Raw genomic sequence first — 21,872 nt, 5'->3', positions numbered from 1 at the left:
TGGGTAGTGCAGTCATTAAGCATCTGCTTTCGGGCTCAGGGTGTGATCCCAGCGTTCCGGGATCGAGTCCCACGTCGCGCTCCTCCGCTGGGAGCCTGCTTCTTCCTCTCCCACTCCCTCTGCTGTGTTCCCTCTCTCGCTGGCTGTCTCTCTGTCACATAAATAAATAAAATCTTTAAAAAAAGAAAAAAAAGAATTAAGTGCCTGGGCAGAAGAGAATTCACACAGAATCACCTGTGTTCCAGTTGTAAGCTTTCTTTTTTTTTTTTTTTTAAGATTTTTTATTTATTTATTTGACAGAGATAGAGACAGCCAGCGAGAGAGGGAACACAAGCAGGGGAAGTGGGAGAGGAAGAAGCAGGCTCATAGCAGAGGAGCCTGATGTGGGGCTCGATCCCATAATGCTGGGATCACGCCCTGAGCCGAAGGCAGACGCTTAACTGCTGTGCCACCCAGGCGCCCCCCAGCTGTAAGCTTTCAACACAAATTAGTGGGCTTGAGAGTTAAATATATTAAATTTGACACATGGTCATGATGATCATTGGAGGCTGGTGGCTGTCCCCTGGTATCTGTGTTTCCCTTCTTCTAGGATAATAGAACCCATGATTTTTAGCCAGACACATGGTTGCCTGGAAGAAAGATATTTCCCAATCCTCCTTGCAACTGGCAAGAACCATATCACCAGGTGTGGCCAGTGAGATGTATGTGAAAGTGATGCATGCAACTTCTGGATTGTGCCCTTAAAGGGAAGAGGTGGGCCCTGGTTCCTGCTGACTGGAATGTGGACATGGTCAGCCATGTTGGGTGGTGAAGGAAAGTTCAAAGTCTTAGAGATGGAGCAACAAGGTAGAAACTTGACAGCATGGCACCTCTGTACCAGCTCTGGGCTGATTATACCCTGTTGATTCTCTCTAGTTTAAGCCATTGTTTGGATTCTGTGTTACGACACTCAAGCCTGTATCCCAATACGCTAGGGACACAGCTCAAGCAAATACCTACAGAGAACATGATCAAGAGAACGGGTGATCAAAAAAGACTGACAATATCAAATGTTGATGAGTATGTGGAGAAACTGGAACCTTCAGATAATGCTGGTGGAAATGTGAAGTGGAACAACCACAGTCTAGCAGTTTCTAAAAAGTTAGACATACCACAGCCCAGCAGTTCCACTCCTGCATATCTATCTGTTCACGAGAAATGAAAACATGTCCACATGAAGACTATCGTATTGCTGGACTCAGCGCATCAGTAACCAGTGTTGTGGCTGGACTGGCCCTTGTGGTTCTTATCATGGTTGCAAGACATCCTCAGCAGGAACCATCAGGAAACTAAGTCTCAGAGACAAGGTTTATTACTTACAAGACTTGGAAATTACATAGTATACCTGGGGCCACACAGCAAGGTCACCAGTAGAGAGAGTGAGAGAGAGAGTGCATGGGTCTGGGGTTCTACTTTTATTGAGGATGAGGGTGGGGCCCTAGGGTCTCTTGGTCTCACTCTTTATTGGTTAATTTTAAACATAAGGAATGGGATAGGCTGGTGATGGGTAGTAAGGAGGGCATGTATTGCATGGTGCAGTGGGTGTTATACGCAACTAATGAATCATGGAACTTTACATCAAAAACCAGGGATGTACTGTATGGTGACTAACATAATATAATAAAAAATCATTTAAAAATGTTATTATAAAAAATAAAATAAACATAAGAGCAGGAATTTCAAGCCTGGGAAGAGAAAAACAAACAAAAATAAGGTACCCAAATGGTAATTTATGAAAACCAACCAAGGGGCCTCAGGGTGGGGTGATGGTGGGGTTTGGAGGTGGTACTGGCCTGCTAATTTGTTAAGTGCTGTGGCTGGCAGTGTGGTTATTCAAGATAACCGCCCTTGAAGTGGAAACCTTGGCAATCAGAGCTTAAGTCAGGCACTGGTATTCAAAAAAAGAGAAAACACAACTGTGAGGGCTGACACTACAAAGACATATATGAATGTTCATAGCAGCGTTATGCATAACAACCCCTAACTGGAAAAAAATCCAAACGACCATCAGTTGGGGAATGGATATACAAACTGTGATGCATTCATAAAATGGAATACTATTCACTAATAAAAGTGAACAAACCACTGATACATACAGCCACGTGGGTGAATGTCAGAAAAAAAACAAGTGAAATAAGCCAGACATGTTAGACTCTATTTGTATGGTTAAATTTATTTTAAATGTCTAGAAAAGGTAAAACTATAGCGACAGGAAGCAGATCAGTGGCTGCCTGGGGTAGGAATTGGTAGCAAGGAGGGACTTCAAACAGGCACCAGAGAATTTTGGGGGGTGCTGGAAGCATTCTAGAACTGGATTATGGCGATAGTCGCACAAATTGTATAAATTTACTAAATATCCTTGAACTATGTACTTGAAATAGGTGAATTTTATGTCATGTAAAGTACACCTCAATAAAGCTGTTTTGAAAAATTAAGAGTACAGGTAAGCTGCTGGTACTGAAATGCAGTCACCACCAATTTTTAGTGATGGGCACCTCTACACTGCTTTCTCATGGAACTCTCTTGTATCAGAGAGGAACAAGATTAACTGTGACTTGTTATGAATAAATTGAAAAGACGCTAGTATGTAAGGAATAACAGTTAAAATCTCCTAGAGCAGATGCTACCTTCAGCTGGGGTAAGGAAAATTATCTTGACTCACATGGAATGGTATATAGGTAACCCCATTCTTTGTTTTAGAATAGTTTGAGGCTTAAGGTAATCTTAATGAAATCTTGTGAGCATGGGGCAGATAATCTCCAAAAATGGTCCTGCAGTAAACCATGCCTCCCAGTGCAGCCTCTCTGCTCAAATCCAGGCTGGCCCTACGACTTACATTTGACCAATAAAATGCTTCAGAAACAATGTTAAGGCTAGATCAAAAGAAGTATTACAGTTTCTGCTCTGGTCTTTGGAATGTAAACCCTGGAGGAGACCAGCCACCATGTACGAAGTCTGATTTCCCTGAGCCTTCCATACGGTGAGGAATCCCAAGCTAACCACAGGAAGAAGGAGGGAGAAAGAAACAGAGACAGATGGGCAAACAGACTGGGAAAGATGACTGGTGAGCCCCCAGCTGTTCCAGTTACCCCAGCACAGGCTCTGAATAGGAGGGAAGCAAACATTTTAGACATCCAGCTGAGATCATCTTTCAGTTGCCTCCAGTCCAATCTGACCACATGAGAGATGGCAAATGAGAGCTACTTAGCTGAGCCTGGTTAACCCACAGTTGTGTCTGAAGACCACATGTCTTGGAATGCTTTGTTACATAGCAATATATAATCTAAATGATAATAAGGTAAGAAAAGACTTAGAAGTTGTATTTTGATTTCTCCAGTTTAAAATACAATAACCTTAGTAGCGAGACCAAGGAACTCTATAGAGTTATCTTAACTGCAAGCCATCTTTTCTTGGAAGCTTCGCATAACACTTTTTCCATTTTGAATAATTTTCAGGGACTGCCGACAGAGTGGCATTGTAACAAAGGTGTTTCAGGTAGGCTACGAGCCACCAAATACAGTCTCTTCAGAAAACCATGTTGAAAATGTTCTCAAAGATTCTTCCAAACAGGCAAGTAGTGAAACTGTAACACTTTCAGATAGTCACTGTATTCTTGGTTTCTTCTTTCTCAGTGATCCCACTTCTTTCATTTTGTCACCTGTGCTCATAGGTTCTTATAATTGAGGTCAGTAGCCACCATGGCAAAGTGATTTTCCACCTGTTGGTCAGTCCATCCTGCACGTGTTCCATCCTGCACATTAGAAATTCCTCCCCAGTATCATGACCCATGCTTCAGTGTCTTCAGTGACCCTCGATTACCTGTTGAAGAAAGCAGAAACCTTTAGCTTGGCATCCCAAGTGATTAGTTTCCATCTTCAGCCATCCATTCTTGCCCTGTGACTCCCCTATATATTACTGCAGGCAAACTACACTGTGTATGCTGTGTTCTATCACTGCTCCCCTAGCATCCAGGCCTTCTCTTATATAGTGCTTTGAATATGTGATTACTTTGCTCATCGTCTACCTTCCCCATGCAGTGTAAGTTCCAAGGTAGCAGAGAGTGTGTCTGCCATACTCACTGCCTTGCACAGAGGTGGGCTGGAGAGGGCAGTGAGTGTATATTTGTTGGACAGATACATCCGACTAGTAGAAACCCTCTGTGACCATAGCCGTCGATTATGTTGAAATCTTCATCCCCGAAAAGCTCAAAGCCTTGCCTCTCTGGAAGATGAACTAGACTTATCTACAAGGATGTTTGAAACTTCAGTCCCCAGGCTTTGGGCATCAGTGAGATAGATCCAAGGGCCAGAGGATGGGCTAATTCATGGTAAGGCAATCAACCAAAAAGTCTCGGTCATGGAGGTCTTGATGGGGATGACCAGAAGTTTGGGAGGGGATCCTTTCAGCCCAAGGATGGACCAGAGCCCGAGAGGTGGCTGTGGGAGCAGAGCAGTGGGTGCAGGCAAGTATGATCAGGGCAGGGATCTGCCATGGGTAGGGGTATCCAGCAAATGCTGAGCATACATGCATCAGTAGGTGCTCAGGCTTGAATCAGGCATAAAGGACTAAATCCATGGGGAAGAAAGTCCATGGAGAAGAATATAAGGACTGTGCATGGGCAGGTAGTGTAGTTAAGTCCTATCTTGGTTTGGCTCCCACCCTTTATTTGCCTCCTGGATCTGGTGGTCCCTTTGTTATTCCCCACATTCCCATGATTGTAACACCTGCCTTCATGTCCTGATGCCTGCTGCTGGTCTTGGCTCCTTGACTGGTGGAGCCTACCAACCAGAAATGCTGCCAGCCAAGTGGCCCAGATACAAAGCTGTGTGTTTCCGGAGAAAGGTGAAACAGAGATCATTTTGTAAAAACTACCGTAAACCCTTTCAAATAAGAAGGGCACGCTATGACATTGTCTCTACCTGACAACTTTTCATTTTCACATTGCAAATGGGTGCAATCAAGTGATTGACATTCAATCTCTTCACTCCTAGGAATTGAAAAATGGATTCGTTGGATCAAAACTATGGAAGAAATATAAGAATACTGAAAATAAACAGGATTGGAATGTTAACCTTAGAAAGTCTGCAGGTATGACATGGAAGTATGAAGATAAGGTTTAGTATTCTAAACCACCAAATGGGTTCACTGCTCATGTTCTTGTCTGCAGAAGGGTTGGAATCAGAAACACTGGAATAGAAAACTAAGTTATAGTCTTAGTGCTATTCTCACTAACAGCTTAAGACCAAGAGGGATCATCAAGGAGTCCCACAAAGTGAGATTTGTTGACTCCTTGCAAGGAGGGAGACCACACTGCATAAGAACCATGGGCATCACACCAAACAAAGGAAAAGACAAGGTTATAGGGCTTGGGGACAAGTGAAGTCTAGGTGAAATTTAAATGAAAACAGAGCTTTGACAGACTCAAAACAAAGCAGGGCTTCATGTGAACTGGCACCATCAGGTATGGATTGTGAAGGGAACCGGGGTTTTGTTCACCTCGGAAACTACAAAAATAAATGTGGGATGTTGTGTTCAGAGACCACATTCTGATACTCTGCACTAAGGTTTGAAATTGAAGCTGCTCCTCTGTGTCAAAATGACCTACGTCCTCCAGGCAAGAGTCTGATGTTTCATTCTTTCTGATAAGATTTTAACCAGCAAAGTTTCTGATAATCTCTGGTTTTAGAGAACAAGGTTTCGGGGCGCCTGGGTGGTGCAGTCGTTAAGCGTCTGCCTTCTGCTCAGGGCGTGATCCTGGTGTTCTGGGATCGAGCCCCACATCAGGCTCCTCCCTTGGGAGCCTGCTTCTTCCTCTCCCACTCCCCCTGATTGTGCTCCCTCTCTTGCTGGCTGTCTCTGTCAAATAAATAAAAATAAAATCTTAAGGGGCGCCTGGGTGGCACAGCGGTTAAGCGTCTGCCTTCGGCTCAGGGCATGATCCTGGCGTTGTGGGATTGAGCCCCACATCAGGCTCCTCCGCTATGAGCCTGCTTCTTCCTCTCCCACTCCTCCTGCTTGTATTCCCTCTCTTGCTGGCTGTCTCTATCTCTGTCAAATAAATAAAATCTTTAAAAAAAAAATAAAAAAAATAAAATCTTAAAAAAAAAGAGAGAACAAGGTTTCTCAGTAAGTAAGAGACAATAGCCACTGAAAGCGGGGGGCTGTTATGATATTTTACAGCTACAATGTGTCCTTGGGAGAAATAATGTTTCCTGCTAACCTTGCCATTGGATTTATCTATTTTCTCAGCCTGCTGTGGCATGATATAGAATGTAGCAGGGCAGATTTTTATTTTCTCAGTCCGGGCTAATTTTTTCTTTCCCAGTGCTGGTTCACTGAGTGGGGGCTTCTTTATATAGCTGCTACATGTAGTTAAAGATGTGATGACAGTGGTCCCTGAAAGGGTTTCCACCTATGAAGACATATTTGCATAATTACATATATAATTACAGATGTTCACAGAATGAAATTTTTTTTTTAACAATTGTAGACTTTGAAGTAGGTAAAAGAACTGACTCTAAAATATGGAAAGATCTTCGTTTCTTGGAGAGTCCACTGGAAATCCCAACTTACCATGAAGAATCAGGTTCTAGACCACCCACCTGCCAGTCTCAGGTAACTTCTAAAGAAAATCCTTATGGTACTAAATACCTCCTTTATTCTTAATCTTCCCATGAAATACTTCTAAGGCAGTATCCCCTAGCCTTTTCACCATGTGCCAGGCACTGTTTCAGTGCTGGGAATACTGCGTTGGACAAGAAAGTCCCTGTACTAAGGAGCTTACATCTTATTGGGGTTGGGGGCATGTAGATAATAAACATGTAAGTCATCAATCAAAAATTTTAAAATAGTGGGTGCCTGGGTGGCTCAATCGCTTAAGCATCTGCCTTTGGCTCAGGTCATGATCCCAGGGTCCTGCGGTTGAGTCCTGCATCAGGCTCCCTGCTCAGCAGGGAGCCTGCTTCTCCCTCTCCTTTTCCCCCTACCCCCCAGCTCATGTGCATGCCCTCTCTCTCTCTCTCTCTGTGTCAAATAAATAAATAAATAAATAAATAAATAAATAAATAAATAAATAAATCTTTAAAAAAATATATAAAATTCACCCACAAGTGATTCTAATGGACAGGCGTGGTTGAGAATCACAGATTCTAGGATCTTGAGGCCTATAGCAAGAAGTTTGGATTTTCTTCTAATTGTAAAGGGAATCTATTTGGAAGGTAAGACAGGATATCATTTGCATTTAAAATTTTTCTCTTTGGCTATAGTATGGACATTAAGCTGTAGAGCAATAAGAGGGGAGTATCATTTAGAAGGTTTTTGCTCCAGGCGAGAGATGATGGTGGCTTGGACCAAGGTTGTAGAAGTGGTGATGGTAGAAGGCATGGGAATACAGATGTGTTTTGGAGGAAGAGCCACCAGGTTTGGCTGAAGGATCAGATGGGTGGGATAAGGGACAGGGAGGAGCCAAAGTTGACTCTGGGTTCTGGCCTGGGCAGCTAGAGATGGTGGTGCTATTAATTGAGATGGGAAAGATCAGGGAGGAGCAGGTATGAAAGGATTTATTAGACATCCAGATGGAGGTCTTAAGTAGTCTGTTGGATGTGCAAGTTCAAACTCAGGGAAGAGGTCAGGGCCACAGATACATATTTAAAAATATTCAATACATAGATGGTGTTTAAAGCTTGGGTCTGAATGAGATTACTTGCTGACAGGATACAGAAGATGAAGAGTAGATGGCACAAGACAAAATCCTTCACTTAGAGGTTGAGCAGAGGAGGAAGAGCCTGAGAAGTAGGAAGAAAGCCAAAGGGGGAAAAAAGAAGAAGTGGTGCCATAGAAGCCAAAAGCCAAAAGAAGAAAGAGTTTCAAGGAGAAGTGGACATCTACGTCAGATGTTACCAAGGATTCAAATTAGACAAGGACAGGGACTTGCCTATTGGCTCTGATAAGATGGAGATGATTTACAACCTAAATAAAAGCCATGTCAATACTTAATTACTAGATAACACAAAGATTTTCTTATACTAGTTGCCTACTACAACTATTCTAGCACTCTGATTTTTCAGTGTTTACAAAATCCAGTTTAGACTTTTGGCATCTAAGGGCAACCCAGGAGCCCTTGCTCTCTTCCTCCAGTTCTGAGCCCTAAATGGAGTGTACCCGGAATCACATTTTCTATCCAACCACAACTGCTTCTTGTGTGCCTGTAATCCCAATGCTGCTCACACTCATCATCAATTATAAAAAAAAGCGTGACTTCCAAACCTCGTTGCACATCAGAATCACCTGAGGGAACTTTAAATATATACATGTGCCCAGCTACGCCTTCCTGCAATCCTTTTAGATAATCTGATCCCATAAGCCTATGATGGAGTTCTTGAAAGATTTTGGTGATCAGTTCAGTCTGAGCATCCCTGGCCTAGAAGACCAACTATCCTTATCCCAAAATCAAATCCTTTTCTTCATTTCCAGTCTGTAGTGCTATAGTGTAACTCAGTGTGACCTCCTGGGTTCTTCTATCAGCCCACTGACTATATTTCCTGGAGGGTCACAAAGCCCTGGCCAGAGGACCACAGACCTAGTAAGGCCTTCCTGGAAATCTCAGTAAACAAAAGGACAACCATCCCTGCAACAGAAGATTGCCCATCTCAGCCTTCTGGAAGAATGATTCCCTGATTACCAAATGGACTAATGAGCACTCAACTCCTGTAAGCAGTATAGTATATAAGAATATTGGTTTTGAGATTTAAAAAAATATATCATTTTGAAAAATGAATTGTATATGACAAAATGCAATCATAACTATTTTTGGAAAACATTCTCATATGACCATAATAATCCGTAATGTGTCCAGAAAGAGTGATTTTCTTTGTGCATGAATATTTGGATTACCTTGCCCACCTAGTTATTTAAGAGTTATTTCGAAGGGAAAGATGGAAGAAGACAATATCTAAGGTTCCAAGATTTAGAATCCCCCCAAATTAGGAACATGAGGACACATTTGGGGAATTTGACTAGAATTCAGAGGACCAAGGGGGCAGAAAAGGACTGCAAAATGTTTATCTTCCACTCTTTTTATTCCTATTGGTAAGAGATTCTTGTCAATACTCCAACTCAATCCTATCTGAACCATACTTCAACCAACATCAGAATTAATGATACTGATAGGTATTACAACATGTCAACAACCATTAGGGAGACAAGATGTCTCTGAACTAAGCGCTGACCTGGGGGCACCATTAGGGACTAGGCAGCAGAGTAAATGTATTATAAAACCTGGGTGGAAGATAAATGACAGCTGACATTGGACTTTAGTTTCGGGGCATAAGAGCCAGGGGTTCTCTGGCAACGTGGAGAGCCTGACTCAGCTGAATGGGTTAGTTATCTCTACTCAGCCCCAGTCAACTATTGACAAGAAGGCCTACAGGCTTAGTGTTGCCACATCTCATGATTTTGCAAGAAAATCCAGAAACCTGCATCTTTATGTGTTATAACCTAATTTTAAATGTTAACAATTACATCAAGCACTGTGTGGACCCATACATATGGGCCAAATGAAACTCTGTGGCAGGCCAGATTTGGCCAGTAGACCACTACTTTGTGACATCTGGTCTATGCCATGTTGGATCTGACACAAAAGCAACACAAAACTTCTTATTGCTCCTCGTTGCCTGCAGCACAAATTCTGGAGTCCTAAACTCAGCCTATAAGTATTGTGGTGGACAGGGACCCTGGGTTCAGAGAGGCCTGGGTACATGAGATAGTTCACATATTGTTGACCTGAACTCAAGTAAGTGACTCAACCTTTCTGAGCCTCAGCATCTTCATCTCAAAAATGGAAATGATGATGATGATTATTGTTATTTTTAGTTTCAGAGGTAGAGTTTAGTGATTCCTCAGTTGCATATTACAGTGCTCATTACATCAAGTGCTCTCCTTAATGCCCATCACCGAGTTACCCCATCTCGCTACCCACCTTCCTCCAAGAACAAATACTGTTAAAATGTCTGTGCTATCCAGAACAATCTACACATTCAATGCAATCCTTATCAAAATACCATCAATATTTTTCACAAAGCTGGAACAAATAATCCTAAAATTGGACTGGAACCAGAAAAGACCCCAAATAGCCAAAGGAATGTTGAAAAATAAAACAAAGGGTGGTGGCATCATAATTCTGGACTCCAAGCTCTATTACAAAGCTGTAATCATCAAGACAGTATGGTGCTGGCACAAAAACAGACACATATATCAACGCAACAGAATAGAGAACCCAGAAATGGACCCTCAACTCTATGGTCAACTAATCTTCGACAAAGCAGAGAAGAATATCCAATGGAAAAAAGACAGTCTCAGGGCGCCTGGATGGCACAGCGGTTAAGCGTCTGCCTTCGGCTCAGGGCGTGATCCCGGAGTTATGGGATCGAGCCCCACATCAGGCTCCTCCGCTATGAGCCTGCTTCTTCTTCTCCCACTCCCCCTGCTTGTGTTCCCTCTCTCGCTGGCTGTCTCTATCTCTGTCGAATAAATAAATAAAATCTTAAAAAAAAAAAGACAGTCTCTTCAATGAATGGTGTTGGGAAAATTGGACAGCCACATGCAGAGGAATGAAACTGGGCCATTTTCTTACACCATATACAAAGATAAACTCAAAATGGATTAAAGGCCTAAATCTGAGACAGGAATCCATCAAAATCCTAGAGGAGAACATAGGCAGCAACCTCTTTGACCCTGGCCACAGCAACTTCTTGCTAGACATGTCTTCAAAGGCAAGGGAAACAAAAATGGGAATTATATGTGCTTCTTGGTGTGAGGCACTGAGATGGACACAATATCATTTCTCTTGTATTTGTGCCAAAATGCATGCCTGAATCCAGTCATGAGGAAACATCAGACAAACCCAAATGGAAGGAGATTCTACAAATTAAATGAGCCGTTACTCTTCAAACATGTCAAGATCATGAAAGATACAGACAGACTGAGAAACAATTCCAGATTAAAGGAGACAAAAGAGATTTGACGACTAAATGCACAGTGTGACACTGGACTGGATCCTAGACCAGGAAAAAAATATATAGTACGAAGGACATCACTGGTGTGAACAATGACATTTGAATAAAGATCTGGGGATTAGATTATAGTATTGTGTAGCCGTTAACTTTTCTGGTTTTGATAATTGCACTGTTGTGTAAGAGGACATCATTGTTCTTAGGACGTGCACACTGAAGTATGTAGGGGCAGAAGGGCATCGTAACTGCTGTTCATTCTCACGTGATTCAGGGAGAAAGAGAGAGAGAGAAGGAAGATGCTCCAGGCAAAATATTAACATGAAAAACTGGTCAAGCTGTGTATGCAGGAGTTATTTGTACTCTCCCTGTAACTTTTCTATAAGTTCAAAATTACATCAAAAGAAACTATTACAAAAAATTTTTTTAAATGAGGATAATATTACCCACCTCATAAGATCATTGTGAAATGTTAAGGAGATAATGACTACATAATGCCATTTTAGCAGGTGTCGGACCCTCCCTAAGTGATAGCTCCTCCCTTCCGTGTTCCTTCTCCAGCTACTCAGACTTCTAAACCATGTCACACTTCTGAGCCCCAGGATAGGCCAAGTGCTGCCCTACCACTGTGCCTTTGCCAATGGGTTTCCTCTGCTTGGGATTCCCATTATCTTGTGTCCATTTGACAAGCCTGTTTTTTTTACTTTCCCAGACCTAGCTCAGGTGTTAGCACCCTGGGAAGCCTTTCTCCCCTGGAGCAAGTGAATGTGATTATTTCCTCTTCTAGGGTCCCATGGGACTCAACACAAATGCATTACTACACTGAAACCACAGTGTTTCAGTATTTTGTGTGTACACCAGTTCAGCTCCTAAAGGGTAGGGACCATGTAATATTTATCTTTGTCCCCTCCCCGTGTCAAACAAAGTGCCTGGTACAAAGTGAATGCTCAAGTAAAACTCTATCAAATGAGTTTAATGTTTTTGGATAACAGCAGACAGTTGCTATATATGTTCTTTTAGGTGAATCTTTAAGTTCCTGGGGATGTAATCTTTGAGAAAAATGGAGGGCAACTTAGGTTTTTAAATTCTACCATTTACCAATTCAGATATCTTTTCTTGTAAACTCTTGTTTTTAATGAAATATACATATCTAATCATGATAGCACTCTAATTTTTTTAATGTTGGGTCCTGGGGTAATCTTTACTATGACTCTCCCATCATGGTTCTTAAAAGATGAGTGCTAGATATGATAAGACAACACATTAAAATGAATTTTTAATGAAATTTTACTATACCATAGCTTTTACCTTGATTTTATATGTATCCTTAATTGTAGTTCCCTAATTTTGCACACATAACTGGCCAGAAGAGATTGACAAGCACAGAGATCATGAGAATTCAAAGAGAGACAGACTTTCTCAAGTAAGTATCACATTTTCTTTACTATTTCTTTATTCCTTTGAGACATTGTTAAAGAAAATTAAGGATGAGACATAAGAATGGTATTTGCTCATCCAACTGTCTTTCATTAAATTTAAAAATTTTTTTAAAGTATATTGATATACAATAAAACTACATTTATTTTAGAAGTACAATTGACCCTTATTTATATCACATCATTATGTACAATGGCCAATAAGGAAGCAACCTAAGTATACATCAATAGGTGAATGAATAGAGAAGATGTGGTACATTTATACAGTGGAATATTACACAGCCATAAAAAAGGATGAGCTCATGTCATTTGTGACAACATGGATAGACCTAGAGGGTATTATGCTGAGTGAAATAAGTCAGACTGAGAAAGACAAATACCATAAGATTTCACTCATATGTGGAATCTAAAAAACAAGACAAATGAATAAACAGAGGAATCAGACTTATAAATACAGAGAACAAATTGATGGTTGCCAGAGGGGAGTGGGTCAGAGGGATGGGCAAAATGGGGGAAGAGGAGTGGGAGATACAGGCTTCCAGTAATGGAATGAATAAGTTACGGGAATAAAAGTATAGGGAATATATAGTCAATGATAATAGCATTGTATGATGACAGATGGTGGCTATACTTGTGAGCATAACATATAAAGAAATGGAGTCACTATGCTATACAACCGAAACTAATGTAACATTGTGTCAACTATACTCGAGTAAAAATTTTTTTAAATTCATTTTGCAAAAAAAGTGCAATTGACATATATGCATATAACCTTGAAATTATCACCATAATCAAGAAAATGAACAAGTCTGTCACCTCCAGAAGTTTCCTGCACTGTATGTACCTCTTTGAAATCCCTCCCTTGTGCTTCTCCTTATCCCAAGGCAACTATTGATCTACTTCTTGTCACTGTAGCTTAGTTTGCATTTTATTCCATACATAAATGGAATAATTCAGTATGTGCTCTTTTTTGCTAGGCTTCTTTCATTTTTCTAGTTATTTTGAGATTCACCCACGTTGCTGCACATATCAAATGTTTGTTTCTTTTTATTGTTGAGTAATATCCCGTTGGATGGATACATCACAATCTGTATATTTAGTCGTCTATTGATGGACATCTGGGTTGTTTCCAGTTTTGGGCTATTACAGATAAAGCTACGAACATTTGTATATAAGTCATGGTATGCACATACAGTTTCATTTCCCTTAAGTACATACCTGAAGTGAAATGCCTCGGTCATATGTTACTTTTAACTTTTTAAGAAACTGCCAAACTGTTTTCCAAAGGAGGTGCACCATATTACATTCCCAGCAGCAGTGAATGAGAATCCCACTTTCTCTACTTGCTCACCAATGCTTTAATTTTTGTTTGGCCATTCTTGCGAGATGGTGCTTGTGGGTTTCATTTGCATTTCCCTAGTGACTAATGATTTTGAGCATCTTTAAAAGTATTTATTTGCCATCCATATACCTTCTTTGGGAAAGTGCCTGTTCAAACATTTTGCCCTTTTTAAACATTGAGTACTCTATCTCCTATTTATAGAGTGGTACATGTTCTCTTTTGTTAATATATGTTTTGCAAATATTTTCTCCCAGTTTTGGCTTGTTATTTGCTTAAGAAAGTTATTTTTGAAGAGCTAAAGTTTTCCTTTTTGATGAAATGCAATGTATTTATTTTTCTTTTATACTTAATGTTTATTTTAACATATTTAAGAAGTCTTTCCCAAACCCAAGACATAGCCCACTCACAAGATTTTCTTCTATGTTTTCTTCTAGAAGTTTAATCTCTTATATTTAGGTCTATGATCCATATTTAATTATGGTGTGAGGTTATTCCAGCACCATTTGTTGAAAAGGTTGTCCTTTCCTGATTGATTATTTTTGGGATTTTGTGGATCTGTTTCTGGTCTCTGTATTCTGATCCACTGATGTTTGTATTTACTTACTACCACACTGCTTGATTACCATGCCTTTATAACAAGTCTTGAAACTAAGTATTATAAATTCTCCAACTTTGTTCTTCTTTTACAAATATATTTTGGCTATTCTCAGTACTTTGCATTTTCAAATAAGTTTTAAAATCAGCTTCTCAACATCTATAAAATGTCTGCTAGAGTTTTGATTTGGATTGCATTTAGCTGGTATATTAATTTAAGAAAAATTGATATTACTAGCAATTTTGAGTCTTCACAGCCCAGGAAAATGGGGTATCTCATCATTTATTTAGGTCTTCCTTAATTTCTTTCAGCAGTATTGTGTAGTTTTCGGTGCTCAAGTTTTACATATCTTTTGTCAAATTGATTCCTAAGTATTTCATATTTTTTTGATGCTGTCATAAATGGCATTGCTTTTAAAATGTAAATTTCTGAGTATTCATTGCTGGAATATAAAATTGATTTTTGTGTAATGTTCTTGTATCCTGGAACCGTACTAAACTCACTTATTCTTTTAACTTTTTTGGTATAGTCCATAGAATTATCAATATAGGTGATCAGGTCACCTGTGAATATTTTTTAAAAAATTTTTTAAGTTTATTTATTTAATCTCTACACCCAACATGGGGCTCAAACTCATGACCCCAAGATCAAGAGTCACATGCTTTTCTGACTGAGGCAGCCAGGTGCCCCTCACCTGCAAATAAAGACAATTATTTTACTTCTTCATTTTCTTTTTTTTTTTTTTTAAGATTTTATTTATTTATTTGACAGAGATCGAGACAGCCAGCAAGAGAGGGAACACAAGCAGGGGGAGTGGGAGAGGAAGAAGCAGGCTCATAGCAGAGGAACCTGATGTGGGGCTCGATCCCATAACGCCAGGATCACACCCTGAGCCGAAGGCAGACGCTTAACTGCTCTGCCACCCAGGCGCCCCTACTTCTTCATTTTCTGTATGGATCCTTCCTTCCTTCCTTCCTTCCTTCCTTCCTTCCTTCCTTCCTTCCTTCCAGTATAAACTGATTCATTCAAAAGTTACCAAAAAAGCACAACGAAATAGAGATTATCCTTAGAAATATTAATACTTTGTTAAAGCTCAGGTAGGATTAGAGGGTAAGAATTGGTATTGGCTGGGGAGTGCACCTGCCTTAGTTACAGTGCAGTTGATTACATATTAATTCAGCCATTACATCCTGGGGGATAGTAGTTGGGAGATCACTAATTTATCTACAGGGAACTCCTACACAAATTAGATTCATCCAGACCTGCCCAGTGCCATCCTTCTCTACTCTTCAGGACTCTAAAGCCACCTGGATGGCAACATTCCCTATTTATTTATTCTTCCCTCCCCTAAGGTGCTATGCAAGCCGAAAACAGTCTGCTCTCTGCAAGCAGAACATATATATAGGTCCCTTTTCTTTTTTTTTCTTGACTTGTTGCCTTAGCCAGAACTTCCAGTAAATTTAGAATAGAAGTGATGAGAGCGGACATTCTTGTCTTATTCCTGAACCTAGGGAGAAAGCTTTCCATTTCTCAACATTAAATATGATATTGGCTATAGATTTTTTTGTTGACCTGTCACATTGAGGAAATTTCCTCCTATTCCTAGCTTGCTGAGAGGTTTTTGGTTCTTTTTTTTTTTTTTAAGATTTTATTTATTTATCTGAGATAGAAAGAGAGTGAGAGAGAGCAAGGGCTGGGAGGCAGAGGGAGAGGGAGAAGCAGGGTCCCTACTGAGTAGGGAGCTCGATGAGGGGCTTGATCCCAGGACCCTGGGATCATGACCTGAGCCAAAGGCAGATGCTTAACTGACTGAGCCAACCTGGTGCCCCAAAAGTTGTTTTTTTTTTTTTTTAAAAGCAGGACTAAATGTTGGATTTTGTCTATAGCATTTTCTCTACCTATTAAAGTGATCATATGGTTTTAACTTTTTTGTTCATGTGGTGAATTGCAAAGATTGATTTTCAAGTTTTATTTTATTTGAAAGATTTTGTTTATTTATTTGATATAGAGAGAGAGAGAGAACATGAGCTGGGGGAGGGGCAGAGGGAGAGAGAGAAGCAGACTCCCTGCTGAGCATGGAGCCAGATGCAGGGCTCAATCCCAGGACTCTGAGATCATGACCTGAGCCGAAGTCAGATGCTTAACTGACTGAGCCACCCAGTCACCCCCGATTTTCAAGTTTTATTTATTTTTTTAAAGATTTTATGTATTTATTTGACAGAGAGAGAGAGTGGGAGTGAGGGAGCACACAAGTAGGCAGAGCAGCAGGCAGAGAGAGAGGGAGAAGCAGGCTCCCCACTGAGCAGAGAGCCCAATGCGGGGCTCGATCCCAGGACCCTGGGATCATGACCTAAGTCGAAGGCAGACGCTTAACCAACTGGGCCACCCAGGCGCCCTGATTTTTAAGTTTTAAATCAACCATGCATTCCTAAGATAAGTCTCACTTGAAGTATTAGCTTTTTAATGTAAAGTTTAATTTGATTTGCTAAAATAGAAAGAACTTTTTGCATATACATGCACGAGGGGTATTGGTCTGTAGTTTTCACACCTTATAATGTCTTTGTCTGATTTTAGTATCAGGGTAATTCTGGGTTCACATAATGAGTTGGGAAGTATTCTCTCTCCTTTAATTTTCTGAGTTTGTGTAGAATTGGTGTTATTTCTTCCTTAGGTGTTTGGTAGGGTACACCAGTGAAGGCACTGGGGAACTACATATTACATTTGTTTAATAAATATGAGTCTGTTTAGGTTTATCTGTTTCTTTTTTAGTGACCTTTAGTTTCATTTGCTCTTCGTTTTCTTTTTGAAGCTTTATTTATTTGTTGGAGAGGGAGAACAGGAGTAGGGGGCAGAGGGAGAGAGAATCTGAAGCAGACTCTGCACTGAGTGCAGAGCTGGACACGGGGCTCGATCTCATGACCCTGAGATCAGGACCTGAGCTGAAACCAAGAGCTGGTTGCTCAACCAACTGTGCCACCCAGGCACCCCTGCTCTTCTTTTTCTAATTTCTTTAATGTGGAAGATGAAGTCATTCATTTGAAGCCTTTCTTCTTTCTAATATAGGCATTTAGAACTCTGCATTTTCCCGAGTACTGCATTAGCCCCTAATGTTGGTATGTTGTGTTTTCATTTTGTTTCATTTTATTCTTATTTTTAATTTTTTTTAAGTAGAGTCAGTGCCCAATGTGGGGCTTGAACTCAGAACCCTGAGCTCAAGAGCCAGCTAGGCACCCCTGTTGTGTTTTTATTTTATTTCAGTATAAACTCTTTCTAACTATCCTTACTTCTTTTTTGACCCATGGGTTATTTGAAAGTATTTTATTAAATTTCCAAATAGTTGGGGATTTTCCTTATACCCTCTGGTATTTATTTCAAATTTAAATCCTTTTTTGATCAGAGAACATATATGGTATGACTTGATTGGTGAATGTTCCATGTATACTTGAAAAGAATGTGCATTTTGCTAGGGTGAGTATTCTGTAAATGTCAATTAGGTTAAGTTGGTTGATAGTATTGTTTAACTTTTCTCTATCTTTACTGAGTTTTCTGTCTATTGCTTAATCAGTGATTGGGAAATCCAAGACTATAATTATGAATATGTCTACTTATCCTTGCTTTCTATCAGATTTTGCTTCATGTACTTTTAAGCTCTATTATTGTGTATAAACCTTTGGATTCTTATGTCCTCTTGCTGAGTTGACCCCTTTATCATTATGAAATAACCTTCTTTAACCCTGGTGTTACTCTTTTCTCAGAAACCTATTTTGTCTGGAAAACAAAAATCTATTTTGTCTGGTATTAACATTCCTGCTTTCTTCTGATTAGTGTTTGCATGGTCTAACTTTTTTCATCCTTTTACTTTTAACCTATTTGTTTTTCTTTAGGGTTTTTTTTTTAAGATTTTATTTATTCATTTGACAGAGAAAGAGACAGCCAGTGAGAGAGAGAACACAAGCAGGGGGAGTGGGAGAGGAAGAAGCAGGCTCCCAGGGGAGGAGCCTGATGTGGGGCTCGATCCCAGGACTCTGGGATCACGCCCTGAGCCAAAGGCAGACGCTTAACGACTGCGCCACCCAGGCGCCCCTCTTTAGGTTTTTTTTAAAGCAACATTTAGTTAGGTCTTGCTTTTTAAAAAACCTGACAATTTCTACATTTTAATTGGGGTGTTAAGAGCTTTTTTTTTTTTTAAGATTTTATTTATTTATTTGACAGAGAGAGAGGGAGAGAGAGAGTACAAGTAAGCATGAGCAAGGGGGAGGGGCAGAGGGAGAAGCAGACTCCCTGCTAAGTAGGGAGCCAGATTGTGGGTCTCGATCCCAGGACCCAAGATCATGACCTGAGCTGAAGGAATACATTTAACTAGCTGAGCCACCGAGGTGCCCCAAAAGTATATTTATTCTGATTATATTCTGATTATTGATATGTTTGAATTTAAATCTACCATCATGCTGTTTTCTGTTCATCTTATCTGTTCTTTGTTGCCTTTTCTTTTTTCTGCCATCTTTTGGATTAATTGGGTATGTTTCATGATTCCATTTTATTTTATATGCTTTGTTAGCTTATTAGCTATGACTTTGTTTTTAGTGGTTGCTTTAGGGTTTCTAATACATATTTTTAACTCATCACAGCCTATCCTCAAGTAGGATTATGCCACTTTGTATACAACATAAGAATCTTATGGTCCTATACTTCCAGGCACTGAGTAACAGTAGCCTTTGTGCTACTGTGGTCTCTCATTTCTCTTCTATGAATATTATGAACCCCATAATACATTATTACATTTATATATATTATAGATACACATTATTTTATTATTACTTTTATTTGATATAATCGATTATTTTTGAGGGCTTTTATACTTTTATTATGGTAAAATATACATAAATAAAATCTACCATTTTAATGATTTTTAAGTGTACAATTCACTGGCATTAAATACATTCATGATGTTGTGCAACCATCACCACCATCCATTTCCAGAACTTTTTCGTCATTCCAAACAGAACTCAGTTCCCATTAAGCAATAACTCCTTTACCTAATCCTTCCAGCCCCTGGTAACCTCTATTCTCCTTTCTGTTTCTATGAATTTGCCTGTTCTAGTTACCTTATGTAAGTAGAATCAGACAATATTTGTCCTTTTGTGTTGGACTTATTTCACTTAGCATAACATTTTCGAAGTTCATCATGTTGTAGTGTGTATCAGAATTTCATTCCATATTAAAGATGAAAAATATTCCATTATGTATACACCACAGTTTGTTTATCTGCTAATTTGTTGATGAACACTTACATTGTTACCACATTTGACTACTGTGGATAATGCTGCTTATGAACATTGGTGTCCAAGTATCTGAATCCCTGATTTCAATTCTTTTGGGTATTTACTTAGGACTGGAATTTCGATTTTATGGTAATTCTTTGTCCAACTTTTTGAGGAACTGCCAAACTGTTTTCCACAGCGGGTGCCTCATTTTACCTTCCACCAGAAATGCATAAGCGTGTCAATTTCTCCACCAATACTTGTTATTTTCTGTTTTTCTAATAGTCATCCTAGTAGATATAAAGTGGAATTTCATTGCAGTTTTGATTTGCATTTTCCTAATGACAAGTGATGTCGAGCATTTTTTCATGTGTTTCTTGGCCATTTGTATATCTTCTTTGGTCAAGAAGTGGTCCTCCAGCATGCCGGGCAAGACCTGTCACTTAGGCTGTGCTCAGAGGTCAGGTAGGAAGTTAGAAAATTGCAGTTAATGTAGACTTTACTGGAATTCTTGGGGCTCACCCTCATACATGCCAAATTCAGTGTGATAGGATGAGTCAGAAGTGGGATCAAGGCTGCCGACAAACTTCTGCCACAGTCGGGAAGTAAGGTAAGTCAGGCCAGGTGAAGGGCACCATTGGATCCAGGTGGAAGGCCACTTTGTAATAAAATGACTGGAGAAGCATCCCCTGCCTTAAACTTGTTCCATAGCCTTTGAGAGTGGTCTGCTCTTTGTTTTGTTTTTTTGGTTTTTTCTAAGATGTTTGAACACTTTTAGATACTCATGTGACCTCTTAATATGAACCCATCAGAACATGGCCAATCAGGAACCTATTTTGTTGTAGGTGTGCCCACTGCCTGGCACCCCGCCCATCTGATCCCTTTGCTCGCTTCTGTCAAGAATGTGGCTCTCCTGTCCCACCCATATTTGGCTGTCGTCTCCCACCCCCAGAAGGAGCTCAGGTGAGCAGCAGAATCTTTAAAAACTTCTTTCATTGGTTTATCTGATGTTTAGTAGCAGCAGTAGCGTAGTACCTGGCACTCATGAGCCACAAACATAAATACCTATTGAAAAAATTACGGCAGATTAATCTCTTACTGTCCAGTCTCTTACTTAAGAATGGAAAACCCTAAAAGTTGCCTTAGTTTCTATTCAAGAATAGAAAACCTTGTTTGCAATGCTGTTTCTTTTGGTGGCCTTACAGAAACCCAGGCTCGGAAGGATACTGAAATCTTATTATTTCAGTGATACATGCATAGATAAATATATATTTCCTACTCACATGATATTCAGTTTATAACCTGGGTACAGTAATATTTCTATTCTAGAAATAAATGGAGAGAAGTACTGATTACAAGTCTGTATATCCGTAAGATACATCACTTTGTCTAAAGAAGCTGTTTGTATAAGCTATAGATTGATCGATTAAAAAATTTTTGTTGTTAAGTGTAGCTAATAATTGGTATTAGCCTACTAATGAGTTTATAGTTGCTTATTAAAAATCAAGACCTTCACCAAAATGTGTTATCTTTTATGCACTTGAAAGTTGGGGGGTGTTTTGGAGTAGGGTTTACAAATTGAAATAAAAGGATCTATGAAGAGGCTCACTAAGAAAAAGCCACTAATTCGGTGAGTGTAAGTCTAGAGTTCTAGAACTGAGTTATATTTTCAAGTAAAGGGTCAGAATCTTTTTTTTTTTTCAGAGATTTTATTTAGGGGCACCTAGGTGGCTCAGTCAATTAAGCGTCTACCTTCGGCTCAGGTCTGACCTCAGGGTCCTGGGATTGAGTCCGGAGTTGGGCTCCTTGCTCAGCAGGGAGTCTGCTTCTCCCTCTCCCTCTCCCTCTGCCTGCTGCTCTGCCTACTTGTACTCGCTCACTCTTTGTCAGTGAGAGTGAGAGAGAGAGCACGAGCAGGGGGAGGAACAGAGAGTCAGAATCTAAATAGATTTTTTTTTTTTACAATTTATTCCAATGTATTGTTCAAGATTGTTGTAGAAATTAATTTACTATAACATATTTTGAGCTTCATAAAGAGGATAATAAAGCAAATAAAATATGAAAAGGTCCCAGCGGTTTGGATTTTCCCTGCTTATATTCATTCGTCGGTGCAATGTCAAAGTTATTTTTTACTTGCCTGAAAACAGATTTTCATAGATTTTATTTATTTATTATTTTAGAGAGGGATAGAGA

At 39.9% G+C, this 21,872-nt stretch overlaps 1 protein-coding gene across 7 annotated transcripts in view; it reads left to right on the top strand.

Annotated features, from left to right (window-relative positions):
- Positions 1-21,872, top strand: part of DZANK1 (double zinc ribbon and ankyrin repeat domains 1) — a 63,909-nt gene that overhangs the window by 11,945 nt on the left and 30,092 nt on the right. For all 7 annotated transcript variants that reach the window (XM_087853769.1, XM_045809671.2, XM_087853768.1 and 4 more), the window contains 5 exons: positions 3,495-3,609; positions 5,031-5,127; positions 6,530-6,654; positions 12,383-12,468; positions 20,525-20,642. In XM_087853769.1, coding sequence (XP_087709895.1) covers positions 3,495-3,609; positions 5,031-5,127; positions 6,530-6,654; positions 12,383-12,468; positions 20,525-20,642 — 541 coding nt within the window. The remainder of the gene's footprint in view (positions 1-3,494; positions 3,610-5,030; positions 5,128-6,529; positions 6,655-12,382; positions 12,469-20,524; positions 20,643-21,872) is intronic.

This window comes from Ursus americanus, chromosome 22 (genome assembly GCF_024610735.1).
Source record: "Ursus americanus isolate L20-20 chromosome 22, mUrsAme1.1.p, whole genome shotgun sequence".
NCBI lineage: Eukaryota > Metazoa > Chordata > Mammalia > Carnivora > Ursidae > Ursus > Ursus americanus.
This window is presented reverse-complemented; position numbering and strand designations above follow the sequence as displayed.